General features: G+C 41.6%; 1 protein-coding gene across 1 annotated transcript in view; it reads left to right on the plus strand.

Annotated features, from left to right (window-relative positions):
• DLGAP2 (DLG associated protein 2) overlaps positions 1-14,738 on the plus strand; it is a 287,488-nt gene that overhangs the window by 260,846 nt on the left and 11,904 nt on the right. The window contains exon 12 of the mRNA XM_075557186.1: positions 13,990-14,081. Coding sequence (XP_075413301.1) covers positions 13,990-14,081 — 92 coding nt within the window. The remainder of the gene's footprint in view (positions 1-13,989; positions 14,082-14,738) is intronic.

Genomic DNA, 14,738 nt, shown 5'->3' on the forward strand with positions numbered 1-14,738 from the left:
TCAAACCGTTGACCTTGTTGTTTATCGTTCAAGGTGTCGCTCACGACAGCCCCAGGCATATCATTTCCAAAATGTGGAAGGATAGCCATGTCTTTGGGCATTTAGCAGTGGCGCCGAATTTCTAGATGACTGCTCGAATGGGGTGTGCCAGTAACACCAGAAATGGAAGTGTGGCAACGAAACGATACTGATTGTGACCCAGTACGCTGGCCTTGGAATCCACCAAGTCAGAGAAAACCTTTTGGGGGTTAGAATGTTTAGTCATTAGCCTCTGTCTCTCTCACTCTGGAGCTCCACCCTTCATTTACTTCAGTGGGATTAGATGGTTAGCAGGGGGCGTGGGGGGGAGGAGTGTTACCATGGTAAAGCATTGGAACCTACTCTCCACCCTACAGTACCTGCACACGACTGATAACGCCCGAGGAACAGTATTCAAATTGTTCACACAACCTTTTTTAACTTTATCCTCCATTTAGGGTACATCTAATAGAGTAATTGTTCGTGATTCTAATAGTTTAAAATCACTCATTTTTGGCAGCATTTCTCTGCTTGTCAATACTTACTTCAGCCTGGCACAATCATTTCAACTGTAACATGGATTTATGATCTCTTTCCCAGAGCAAAAACCCAGAAAATAACTGACCTAAGATTCTGCTCTCAGTTCCATACGCCAGCTCCATTTTCATAGACGATCACCTAGGCAGCTTAGGGCTGGCCATGTCCCTTTGGATCTTGGTAACTGTTACAAGACTGGATGAGAAGAGGGGAATTCAGAAAGAGGTCACGGTCCAAAAATACTGCTGCACAATCATAGAAAACTTTATGAAGTAAAGATATGACAATTTGAAGCTGTTGTTTTCCTCACAGGTCTTCCCTCTCTGACCAGAGGTAGTGTTTCCATCCCTCCCCCTTCCACTAAGAATTCTACTCTCTGCGATCAACACCAAATCAAAGCAGAAGTTTGGGCATCCTTGACGGACTCAACTGGTGTTCCTTTTCAGTGTTCTTTGATTTTAGGGACACAAAGAAGTGTGAACAGACAAGACAAGGCCTATAAGGCAGATGGGGTAATATTTGCCAAGGGAACTCGAGTACAACAGCCCTTGCTACCCTGGAAAACAAGCGGGCACGTTGTTGGGACAGGAGGGTAATTCCTGGGCACCGCTCTCCTGGCCTTTGCTCACCAAGGCCGTTCCCAGGTCCCAGAACTACTCCTCCTCAGCCCCTTTCCCAACACTCTTCTCAACACTACCCTTTCACAGTCCCCAAATCCGTCCCCAGCACCTCCTAGCTGACCTCCCTGCGCTGCATTTAGCAGTTCCCCCGGAACACCACTTTTTACTGCATTTTAAAAAGGAAACCTTTAAGAAGAATCTTGGAAGCCTACAGGAGCTGTCCAACACTAACTTACAGGGTCTCTATGAGTTGGAATCATCTCAATGGCAATGGATCATTTTTAGTTTTACTGAAACTAAGACAAGAGAACTTGTCTGCAGCCGTCCACTGGGCCCCAATACATACTTAGACATGTTTTGTTTGTGACAAACCAGTCTTGTATACACTGAAACCCTTAGCGATATTTTTCATTTAACCTCGTATTTGTCAGTTATTACATCTGTACCAGGTATTATGAAGATGACACAGGACTAGGCAAGCTTCATTCTGTTTTACAAATGGTCGGCAGCAGTCAACAGAAGAGCCGCTACCTATCTAGCTAGCTCCATTAAACACCTATAGTCATTTTAATTTAGACCATGTAACTTACATACTGTGAATGTTTGTATTTTCCATTCTATGTATGGGAAACCAAGACGTTAGTTGTGACCCAGAACAATACTTGCCTTCAATTTTACTCGTAGTTTTAATTTAATCACTATTTATCAAGAAGAGAATGGTTCCAATACGTCCTCCTTTCTGGAACACTGACTCTATGCCGGAGCTCTGCTAAGTGCTTTCTGCGCTTTACTGGCTGCTCACCATCACGCAAGAGGCAGCTGCTGGCACCATTACAAACAGACAAACAAGGAAACAGAGACATAGGGAAGTGAAATGACTCTCACCAAATATAGCCATGGAATAAGTTCTCAAACTCAGAGCTGCCTGGCAGACATAAAAGCTTATGCTTTTTCAGTATACTCTCATAAGTTAGTAAATCAAAATGTCATTTTGCCAGAAACTTCTCCCTTATATGCTTCCAGCCTGTCTTTTAATTGAATTGTTTGCTACTTTCTTTCGCTGTTTTGGAACATGTTACATCCTTACCCCTAGCCATCAACTTTATCCTGATCCTACCATAGCTCCTTGGGCCACAGATAAGTCCTGAGCCAACACAGCTGCCTCTGTTTCCACAGGTTCCTTATCTGAGGACTCAACCAACCACTGAGAGAAAGTATTGGAGGGAGGGGGAATTGTGAAATGACCTAGGCAATCCTTCAAAGACCAAGAGGGTCTATCTGTTAGCATTTACATTGTGTTGAGTACGATATGTAATCTAGATAGAATTCAGAGCATGTGGGCTGATGTGCAAAGGTTATATGCAAATAGATTCCCTGTTCACATCCAGGTCACTTATTCCCCAAGGAAAGCCAGCTGCTGTGCTGTCTCAGAGTTGGACGCTGCTGTACTGTCAGGATTTAGGCTTCTTGAACATTGAGATCAGTTGTATTGTCCGCTAGTAGCACATAAGACTGTGCATGGAGCAAAACCAACAACAACAAAAATGCACACCGGTTCATAGCAATTCTGACTCATAACGCCCCTGTAGGGCAGAACAGAACTGCCCCTGCCCCTGTGGGTCTTCAAGGATGAACATCTTTACAGGACCAGAGGCCTCATTGTTTTTCATGCAGAGTGCCTGGTTTTAGTAAACAGGAATATTTACATTTCCAAGTGGTTACGCGTTGGGCTGAAAATTGCAAGGTCAGTCATTTGAAACCACCAGCTGCTCTTTAGGTGAAAGCCAGGGTTTCTGACTCCTTTACCGAGTTACCTTCTCGGAAACCCACAGCGGAAGGTCTGCCCTCCCCTAGCCGGTCACGATGAGCTCTAAGCAACTCAATAGCTGCGAGTATGACTTTTTGTAAGAACACTGTCATGAAACATAGCATCTGAAAGCCACAGAACCATTGGGTTGCCCTCAGCTACAGGACCTGGAAATGAATCCCATTCTATATATAGCAGCAAAAGAAAATTTAGTTTTGTCTTTTTAAAGTTTCTATTTAATCACTAAATATAGTTGTATTGTTTACACTTTTGTGTCAATTCTAAAGCACAAATAAATGTTTTCATTTTGAATTCAAAAGAAAAAATCATAGAAAAATATATATTCAGCATTAAAATGAGCTTGTTTTTCCTTCAATAGAATGACCAGAACATGGGTTCACCTGAGAAACAAAGCCAGAAATACTCGTATATGTAAAGTGCTTTATATCAAGTAGTAATTATAAACATCCAAGCCCAATCCAGCTCAAGTCCATAAGTCTGAAATTAGTCCATAAGTCCCTTTTCAGACTCACACAGTCACATACAATGATGCAGAATGCAGGAAGATCACTGGCTGGGGGGTACAAACTTTTGTGGCTCCAATGGCAGTGGACCCATCTCCAGGTCTCTGGCGAAGGTGAAGGCAGAGAGGAGGGGTGGTTCCCAGGCCCCTTCTTATGAGAAGGCCATGTCCACAAAAAAGGCACCATCAGGCTGTGACCTGACTGATAGGCTAAACTCCACCCCTACACTTTTATTTACCTTCAAGTTAACATGAAATTATACACCGGTAACGACCACAGACCACCCGTTGTCATCTTGACACTTCTAGAAGTGAAGAAAACTAACATATTATATGCCTAACAATTGCAGTTATGTGAACACCTACACCATAATCCTATCAAAATATACCCCCCACCCATGAAAATTTATAAGCCATTTTGGGTACCCAGTTTCTATACTGCCTATTCATCTCAACCCAGTGCTGCAAGGAGACAAACACGTTCTTTGATGTAAAGAATGTTCATTCTAATTGGAACCTTGTGAGTCTGTAACCTTGTGAGTCCATAAGCAGAGTCAAATCAGGACAGGCCATCCATAAAGTCCACAGCAATATGCACCAATTCACAGCCTCAAAAATATCTTCATCTGGTGGAGTTCTGGTCAACTCATTGTGGGCTGCCTCATTTGGCCTCATTAGGGTGTCCACTGGCCACCTCACCTTTCAACCATGGGCTCCCTCACAAATTCTCAACAACCCTATCCCCTGGGCTAGGTCATGTCACAGGCTCAGCTTCTGCACAACTCGTCAAACTTCAGACCAGCCAGCCAGTCTTCTCCTCTAGTCCTGTGAATCATGAGTGCCACTGGCCAGACTCAAGCCATCTCTCTATTGCTGTTTTTCTCCCGCTTCCACTCAACAAGTAGACCCAGGAGGTTACCGCGCAAGCACTTCAGCCTGCGCACAGAGTCCTGGAGCACTCAGTACTACAGAGGAGAGTTACTTCATGATTCCAAAGGCTTCCAGATTGCTTTCTTTTTCCTCAGTCTGCCAACAACTCTCTTAAAAGGTCTTTTTAAGTGCAAATGCCCCAGCACTCAGGGCACTTTCCTTTTCTGAGCCTTCTTTTCAAGCATTTTCCACTGACCCATTAACAGATCCAGTTTATGCTGAAGGCAGTGGGCTTACAAACTCACTATTTTCATACTTCCCGGCAGTCATTCCTATCACATACTATATCAATAGCAATAGGTAGAAAAGGCCAATATAATTCTAGTAGAACTAGATCCTAAGCACATTCTTAACAGTCACATTCAATCCTGTCTTATCTAAGTGATCCCGTTCATGTGCAACACGGCCTGAGGTCTCTGGCTACATAAAGCCAGGGCCTGGCTTTTGGTCAGCCATTTTGATGATGTAGCATGGCCTCAGAGAAGCTCAAGGGGGTGATTTCACCCTCTGAGCTCAAATTTTATATTTTTCACATTCATTGTGACCATTTCGGGAAGGCATAACCAAAGATAACTTCTCGGAATCAAAAGCCTCACCTCCTATGTCCTTTCAAGGAAACAACCTAGTAAGCAGCCTGGCTATATCTGACCTCCAGTTAGCCAAAGAAGGAACAGTACCATGAGGCAGACAGCATGATGTGTTTCTGTGGTACCCCACTCCCCAGGTACCCTAGTGTGTTAGGCCAGGTTGACAAGAGAAAAAAATCAGAGACACATATATGTGTAAGAAAAAGCATACACCCCACCCCTACAGTTTTATATATCTTCAAATTGAAATGAAAATATGTGCTACCACAATACTAACTGTGATTTCCTTAATTTATTCTATGTTGGCCAAATATATATTATCTTTCTTTGAAAGCAATACAACAAAAGACTTTCTAAGCCTTCTTTTCAAGCATTTTGAAAAGTATGCACACCCTCTGAAGGCTTTACACATAAAATAGCACAATATTAATCAAACTCAAATATCTCCCTAATAATTTTTTAAGGGTAAGCTAACCTCCAATTCTAGTTCATATTTTCAGACCAGATACAGCCACCTCTTAGCTGTCATTCTCTCATACTGCTCGGACTTGCCTGTTGCTGTGATGCTGGGAGCTGTGTCACCGTTGCTTCAAATAATGACAGGGCCACCTATGGTGGACAGGTTTCAGCAGAGGCTTCAGACTGAGAACAAAGAAGCAATCAGTCCACTAACGAGCAGATAGAAAACCTGAAAACTTTCTGACTAGGGGAACATTCTGTGACACACTGCCAGAAGGTGAGCCCTCGGGGAGAGCTACTCAAATATTATTGAGATAGAGTTGCATGCTCAAAGGAGAAGTGATCTTCATGACATGTGAATGAGCAAAGCTTTCTGCACCTTCATTTGATGATAAGCCACAGCTCAAAATTAGATTTCACAGCTTTACACACCCATTCGTATTTGGAACATAGAATGTATGAATATGAATGAATGTACAAATCTAGGCAAATGGGGGTACATTTTTTTCAGAAGATAAAATGCCTAACGATTGATACCCTAGCACTTAGTGAGCTGAAATGAACGGGTATTGGCCATTCTGAATCAGATGATTGTTTTGTTTACCATGCCAGCATTGACAAAATCAAGAGAAACGGTGTCATGTTCATGTTCATCATCAAAAAGGACATTTCAAGATCTATCTTAAAGTACAATGTTGCCTGTGATAGTGATATAATATCTATCTGCCTACCAGAAAGACCGGTTAATTCAACTGCTATTCAACCACATGCACCAACCACTAAAGCCAATGATGAAGAAAATGAAGAACTCTACCAACCTTATCTGAAATTGATCAAACATGTAATTAAGGTACAATGATATTTAATGTTGCTTAGGATGAAAATGTTAGAGAATGGAGAAAGATCAGGAGTTGGAAAATATGGCTTTGGTGATAGAAATAAAGCTGGAGATCCTAGGGCAGACCAATGACTTATACATTATATTTTTTCAACAACATAAATGGCAACTATACACATGTACTTTGCCAGATGGATGGAATACACAGGAATTATACTGACTACACACCTGTGGGAGGAGATGATGGAGAAGCTCGACTTCATCAGACAAAACAAGGCCAGAGGTGAATTATGAAGCATACCAGCAATTGCTTATATGCAAGTTCAAGTTGAAGCTGAAGAAAACTAAAAGAAGTCCATGCGCGCCAAAAGTAACTCGGAGTCTATCACACTTGAATTTAGAGACCATCACATGGAGATCTGACACACTGAACACTAATGGCTGAAACCCTGAGGAGTTGTAGAGTAGCATCAACAATGTCTTTAATGAAGAAAGAAACAAAGCCATTTATAAAGCAGGGGTGCGGGGAGAAAAGATCAAAATTGATCACCAGAGACTGAAACTTGCTCTTGAATGTAATTGCATACCTAAACTGAGTGGAAGAAATAATGAGCTAAAAGTTGGATAGAAATTTTAAAAAGTAACTTTAAAAGACAAAGTTAAATTTTGTAACAAAATGTGCAGAATCCTGGAGTAGAAAATCCAAAGAGAAGAAGGTGCTCAGCACAGTTCAAGGTAAAAGAACCGAAGAAAAGATTCAAGTCTTAAATGGCAGTGTTGCATGATTCCATGGGCAGCGTATTGAATGATGCAGGGAGCATCAGAGTGAGATGAAAAGAGTACACAGAGTCACCACACCAAAGATGTTGCCCTATTTCCTCCATTTCAGGAGGTACCACATGACCAAGAACTAATAATATCGAAGGAAGGATTCAGGCGGCACTGACGGCGTCGGCAAGCCAAGACTCCCAAGAATTGACCAAATTCCATCTGACATACTTCAACAAAGGCTATGATACGGAAAGCACTCACTCATTGATGTTAAGAAGTTTGGAATACAAGTATCGGGCCAACTGATTGGAAGAAAGGTAATTCATCAAATCACAAAAGTTATCTAACAATATCATTAAGATCATACACATGCAAAAGTTAGCTAAAGATAACTTAAAAGTGGTTACAGCAGAACATCAAACAGGGGCTGCCCAAAAATCAAGCCAGATTCAGAAGAGAATGTGGAACAGAAATGTCACTGCTGATGAAAGATCGATCTTGACTGAAAGCACAGACTACCAGAAAAACATGTACTGTGTTTTATTAACTAAGCAAAGCATTCAATTGTGTGAATCCTAACAAACTATGGCTGGCATTTCAAATAATGGGAATTCCGTAACACTTCATTATGTTCATGAGGAACCTTTATATAAATCAAGAGATAGTCATCAAACGGAATAAGGGGATATTGCTTGGATTAAACTCTGGAAAGTATCCATTCACCATACTCATTCAATCTGTATGCTGAGTAAAGAATCCAAAAGTCTGGTCTATAAGAAGTGAAATGTAGCGTGAAGACTAGGGGAATCACACTGCACTATGCAAACGTTGCAACCTTCCTTGCTGAAACGGAAGAAGACCCGAAGGACTTATTGATGAAAATCAAAGACTACAGCCTTCATTATACATTAGAATCCAATGTATAATGGATGCAAAACCAAAAACAAATTCTCACAACTGAACCAAGAGACAGTATCCTGACAAACACAGAAAATATTGAAGTTGGCAAGGATTTCATCTGGCTTGGATCCAAAATTGATGCTTCTGGAAGCAGTAGTCATGAAATAAAACAACATATTACATTAGGAAAATCTGCTACAAAAAGCCTTTTGAAGGTGCTATTGAGCAAAGGTGTCACATTGAAGATCAAGATGCTACTGGCCCACGCCATGGAATCTTCAATCACCTTATTACACATGTGATAATGAGACAATGAACAAGGGATACAGCAGACAAGTTGATGTATTTGAATTCTAGTGTTAGAGAAAAACTTTGAAAGTACAGTGAACTTGTTAGGTAGAATTGGGATCATGATCTGGCTAGACCAGAGGACATACTCTGGTACAGATCAAAGCTGGAAACACAGGGAATCCAGGACAGATAAACCCCTCAGGACTAATAATGAGAGTAGCGATACCAGGAGGGGAAAGGGAAGGTTGGGGTAAATAGGGGGAACCGATCACAATGATCTACATATAAGCCCCTCCCTGGGGGATGGACAATAGAACAGTGGGAGAAGGGAGACATTGGATAGTGTAAGACATGAAAAAAAATTTATAAATTATCAAGGGTTCAGGAGGGAGAGACGGGGAAAAAATTAGGAGCTGATACCAAGGGCTCAAGTAGAAAGAAAATATTTTGAGAAAGATGATGGCAACAAATGTACAAATGAGTTGTACAAGCCCCCAATAAAATGATTTTTTTAATGTACAAATGTGCTTGATGCAGTGGATGTATGGATGGATTGTGATAAGAGTTTTACGAGCCCCCAAACTATTTATATAAATAAAAGAAAGTACAATGAACTTCCAGAAGAACAAAGGGACATACATTGAAAGAAGTATAGCCAGAATATGCCTTAGAAATGAGAATGGGGACATGTCATCCCAGGTACCTTGGACATGTTGTCGGGAGGTAACAGTCTCTCCAGGAATGTCTCGTGCTAAAGAAAGTAGAGAATCAGTAAAAGTGTGGAAGACTCTCAAAGATATGGACTAGCATCAAGGCTACAACAACGGGATCAAACATAACCACCTTTGTGAACGTGGGCACAGGGTTGCTATGGATCAGAACCAATAATCTGGTTACTATGCCAACGATGAGAGGCGTGTCTTGAGCTGCTATAGGCATCACACAAGGAGAAGCAGATGACAAATAGCTAAAATTCAGGAAACTAGCTGTTGAATCAACTCCAGTGGATGGTGATCCCAGGTGTGTGTCTGTATGCGTCATGCATAAACTGTACGCCTTTGGGTTTTCAAAGGCTGGTTTTCTTCAAAGTTCGTCAAGAAGCCTTCTTACAAGGTTCCCCTAGGTGGATTCAAACAACCAATCTTGTGGTTAGCAACCGAAACCATTAACCCCTTGCATTCAGAAAGATAAAACCTACACTAATGTAGGAAAAGATGAAGGAAACCTGGTGGCACAGTGGCTACACGTTGGTCTACTAACCAGAAGATCAGCAGTTTGAAACCCCATCCACTGCAAGAAAGGCGGATGGGACTTTCTACTCCCATAAAGAATTAAAGCCTCAGAAACTCATCCACCCTGTCCTATAGGTTCCCTATGAATCAGCATCGACTCGATGGGAGGGAGGGAACGAAGGACAGGGATCAAAAACAAATTAGATCTTCGTCTAAAATTTGCCAAAGACGTGTTGAGTCAATATAGATTACTGATTTAAGCTTCAGAAAAAATGATCATTCTTTGCAGAACAAGTTTGTTTAGTTTACCTTGGCTGCTACCAGCCATAGGTGTCGATGTGTTTGTGCAGCTTAATGAAGCATCCAACGCACAGAGACTTCTTTCAGAGACTCAAGGATTACATCCAGGTGCTCTGGATCGGGCTGATAGAACACAACCAGTGAGCCGCTTTCTTGTTCTTACATGTCTGATGTTTTTATAGAGATGTCTTAACACTTCCCAAAGTCTAAATAGCAATAGGAAATTGGGGTTTAGTGATGAATGTATGCTTGGTAAATATGAATAAGATTAGACTTGAAATCTTGAATGAGAGGAGGCTTGTGAAAGCAGTGATTTCCCCTGCCTACTTTACTAGTCACAAGGAATCCCAAGAGATCAGAGAGACAATAAATAGTCAAATGACCCTTTCAAACTACCTCTAAAGTCTACAAAAACCCACTTAAATTTTCTGAACAAAAGAATAGCGTAAATGTTGTCCTGGTGTTTCATGGCAAATTTAGACAGAATTGGAAATTATAGAAAACTCATGAAAAATAAATTAAATGAGCCAACCAAGTTAATCAAATTTCTTTGTGCATTGAAAGCAAGGGTTATATCAAGTTCTTTGTAAATTTGCATTCTGATGAGCATTAGTCCTCATCTGCAGCTCTTGAAAGAAATGTGTCAAACTGTGACAAAATTAAGGAAGTATAGTGAAAAAGAATAAATTGAATTTTCACTTCAAATTCTTTGCAATTATAGGAAGCTGTTTCCATTATAGGTATCAGTTAGGATCATTCCCATTGACTGAACAGCAAAATTTGCCTGCCATTAGCAATCACATCATTAACTACATCCTTTGACATTCATTATCTTTTCATAACAATATTCAATTTATACTCTTTATAATAATTCGCCACTACATTAAATCAATACCAAGATATTGCCCATCCATTAAGGCTGGGCTACAGATTACAAATGAAAGCATTTTACATTAATACTTCAGTTGAATTACATTTCAGAAGGAATATGAAGATCAGGTATTAAAACTTCAAATTTTATAAAGCTGATTGACTTTTTAATTACAATTTGAGGAAGGATAGAGTCAGGTAAGAGAATGGGGATTTATCCATCTCCTATATATTTTGCAGTGACAGCTTGATGAAAACGCGCCTCTTTAAATGCTTTCATCAATCACACAGGCTATAGGGCTGCACAAGTAAAAAAGAAACATTTCCAAACTAGAGAGACTTCCTGCCATCAGCAACGTCAGAAATGTGTTCCGTTGGGGGTTGGGGAAAAGTATGGTGTCTGTGACCCTTTGAAGATAGCGCTCAAATTCCACTCTCTACATGTTGCCTTCCCCGCTGGGCCTGCCCTCCGTGCCCACCCACACCCCCCCCCCTCCATTTGTACTTTCCGTGCCCACTTGAAAGTTTCTACCTGAACCCTGTCCTTTAGCACCCCTGCCTGTGCCGACTTCAGAAGTTTTCTGTTCCCTTCCTGTCTCCTGGCCGCCGATGCAGAGCGGGGGCCAGTGAGTGGCTGTGGGGGCCACAGGGGCGGGGCGGGGCGGGGCGAAGCAGGCGCTTCTTGAAATGGATGGTGAGGCACGATGGCGCAGGAATCAAAGCGTGATGGCCTGTCATTCTGTCCACAACTTAAAGTTTGCCAAGGATTTCAGCCGGTTTAATCATCTTCTTAATTACTTTTTTTTTACTATTCAGTATCATATATGTGATCTGGAATTAGATCATGTTAGGGAATTAGTTATTCTTAGGAATTGCCGAATCTCGATGATCCTGTTGGAGGAAGGCTTACTAACAACTTGTCATATGCGGATGACATGACCTTGCGTGCTGACAGTGACGGAGACTTGAAGTCCTTGCTGATGAAGATCAAGGGCTGCAGCCTTCAGGATGGGTTGCAACTCAATGTAAAGACAACAGAAATCCTCACACAACTGGACCAGGAGGCAACATCATGATAAACGGGAAAATGTTGAAGCTGCAAGGATTTGGTCTTGCATGGATCCAGTCAATGCTCATGAGAACGGCAGTCAAGAGATAGAATGACATTGGGTAAATCTGCTGCGCAAAGTCTCTTTCAAGTGTTGAAGAGCAAGGATGTCACTCGGAGAACTTGGGTGCGCCTGCCCCAAGCCATAGTCTTCGCAATTGCCTCACAAGCATGCAAACCGTGGACATTGCATAGAGACGTCTGAAGAGGAGTTGTGATGGTGCTGAAGAAGACTATGGAACGTCCTGCAGGCTGCCCACAGAACACAGCTATCTGTCCGCGTACTACTTCAAATGGATGCTCCTTAGAAGCCAGGATAGCAAGACACACCTCACAGACATGGCGCGCGTCATCAGAAGAGACCAGTCCCTAGAAAACGGGTTCATGCTTCCTGTTTGGGGAGGGGGAGGGGCAAGACCCTTAATGAGATGGACTGACACGGGGCCGTGAAAGGGGCTCAAACATGAGAGAACCATGAGTGTGGCCCAGGATGGAGGGGATCGTGTTCTCTTGTACAAAGCTTACTGTGAGTCAGCGTCGATGCAACAGCACGTAACAACAGGAGCAGGTGATGGCAGCAGAGATGTCTTTACGATTTTGTTTGCAATTTTTCATAATGAAAAATTAGGGAACAATACCGAATTTTTTAATTGGCACATGAAAAGTAGAACTTTTTATGTCCATTATCCTACACAGGAGAATACGCTGACTTGTCGCAAGTTAACTATTAGTTTATGCAGTTTTTAAGCCTGAAAGCAATGCAGGTCTTTTTAGCTTTGGCTTGAAATTGTGTGTAATATACAGTGACATATGCATATATTTTTAAACAATGAACCCTGCATTATAATTGACTTTTTATGTCACAACATATCCTAAATACCTTTTAATATTAATAGATTCATTTTCTGTAACATCATTTTCAGTAGCCCCATTGTTTTTCTTCAGAAGGAGTATTAAGGTCCTTTCTGACTAAGATTTGTGGTTCTTTCCCTTAAGTAATTCTGAGGAGAAGGGAGAATTCGGCAGGCAGAGTTGGGACCATCATATTGAGTTTGTATGCTTACGTCTGACATAGGCTGAATGAGACTCACAAATAACTGGGTTCTGGCCAGCTGTTAGAATGACGAGTGTTTGGGGAAATGGCTATTGTGAACGAAAGCTAAAGGAGTTTATTTCCTATTTCTGGAACGCCAATCCAGTTTTGTGAATACTCCTTAAGGCCTTCATTCTCAAACGGGGTCCATGGACCAGCAGCATCTGGAAGCTTGATGGAAAAAAACAAATCTCGGGCTCCTGCAGGTGTACTGAATCAGAATCTAAAGTGACTTCTTAATTTGCCAAATTATTAAATCTTACAATTCAGGAATAACCTATAGCCTGACTCTTCCTGCCTCGTTGAGGCAGTGATATGCTTACTATTAGCGTATTTTAAAATACAATATAGTCAATACTAATTGATCCAATAAACCAATCAGAGAGTCTAACATGACACCAGTGTACCTTGGTAACGTGTGGTTCTTGTGTTGACTCCCAAAGAGTCAGGGGTTTCATGGGGTACTTGGTAGTGCAAGGGCTCAACGCTGGGAAAGACTTGAGGAGCAGCGAGCTGGCTGCTCTTCTTGGTTGTGCTGCCATCCTACTGTGAGACTTCTTTCTACATTACTCACTCATTTTTTATGTGACATTCTATCACGGCAGTTGCTGTGATCTAATTGCCCACATTCCGCTGAGCATTTTCATTGAATACAATGAGATACCATATATCAGTGTGTTTTACTGAAAATGAATGCGGTCACATTTTCTCTAACAGAAAATAGAAAGTACTGACTTTTTTATTCACAAATGCTGTTGTAACATCAAGCTCATCTTAGCATCGATACTAATCATGTCATGATACCCCAGATAAGGAAATGTCCTTCAGTATACATCATGTTTCTAAGCTAAAGGTTTACCAGTACTGAAGAATCAGATCTGTGTAATGGACATCAGTCCTCAGTGAATGTCTCCAATGATTGTGGAATGGACAGACTAAAGAAATCGTTGTGGAATGTTTCTCACAATAAAGTCAAGTTTTTAATGATCAATATAAAGAAGAAGAATGGCTGTGCCAATGATAATGTATTACCTTTGTGTGATGCTTTTGCTTCCGTTTTCTAATTGATCTATTTAAACTTTTTTCTTTTTTTTTTTTTTAACAGTTCTCGGTAAAATCAGGAGTGCTGTTGGGAGTGCCCAGCTTCTTATGTCCCAGAAATTCCAGCAATTTTATTGGCTTTGCCAACAGAATATGGTAAGTGAATCCTCAGACCCCATCAGCTTCTTGTGACCAAGATGATGAATGTCTATTCTATGGAGTTTCACATTGCTTTATTCGTGCTTAAAGAGTCCCTACACTTTTTCAAAATATAGAACAAGTGTATCATGAAGGGATGCTTTCCATTGTGGGAGGTGAGCCCACGTCTAGAAGTTCAGTCCAGGCAGAGATCCTGCAGAGTCCAGGGAGGGAGGGTGCCGTGACACTGAGAGGAGGACAGGAAATAGATCTTCCCAGCGGTGTGAGGTTGCACCTGTGCAACCAGAGCTTCTATCAGTCTCATAAAACGAGATGAAAAGTGAATTGTTCCTGTGCCTGTTCTCTATCTTAAACAATACTCTGTATTTACGGAGTTCCATAATTCCTCCCAACGGCCATACCGAACTCCAGGCAATACTAACAATTATAAGATGTATTAAGGAAGTTAACAGGTTATGATGCAAGTGAGAAGAAATACACAAGATTCTGTTGTTCATATTGGGAAGACATGCCACCCAAGTGTGGGCCTCAGCCCGAAGATATTCCCAAGCTCCGCAGGTCAACAAACCCAGCTCCTTGAATTAAGTGCCCAGAGTCACCCCCACTCCAGTAAGCCTCAGTCTGAAGGCACTCAGCTTCACCTCCTCAAGCACA

This window comes from Tenrec ecaudatus, chromosome 8 (assembly GCF_050624435.1).
Source record: "Tenrec ecaudatus isolate mTenEca1 chromosome 8, mTenEca1.hap1, whole genome shotgun sequence".
In the NCBI taxonomy this organism is placed as follows: domain Eukaryota; kingdom Metazoa; phylum Chordata; class Mammalia; order Afrosoricida; family Tenrecidae; genus Tenrec; species Tenrec ecaudatus.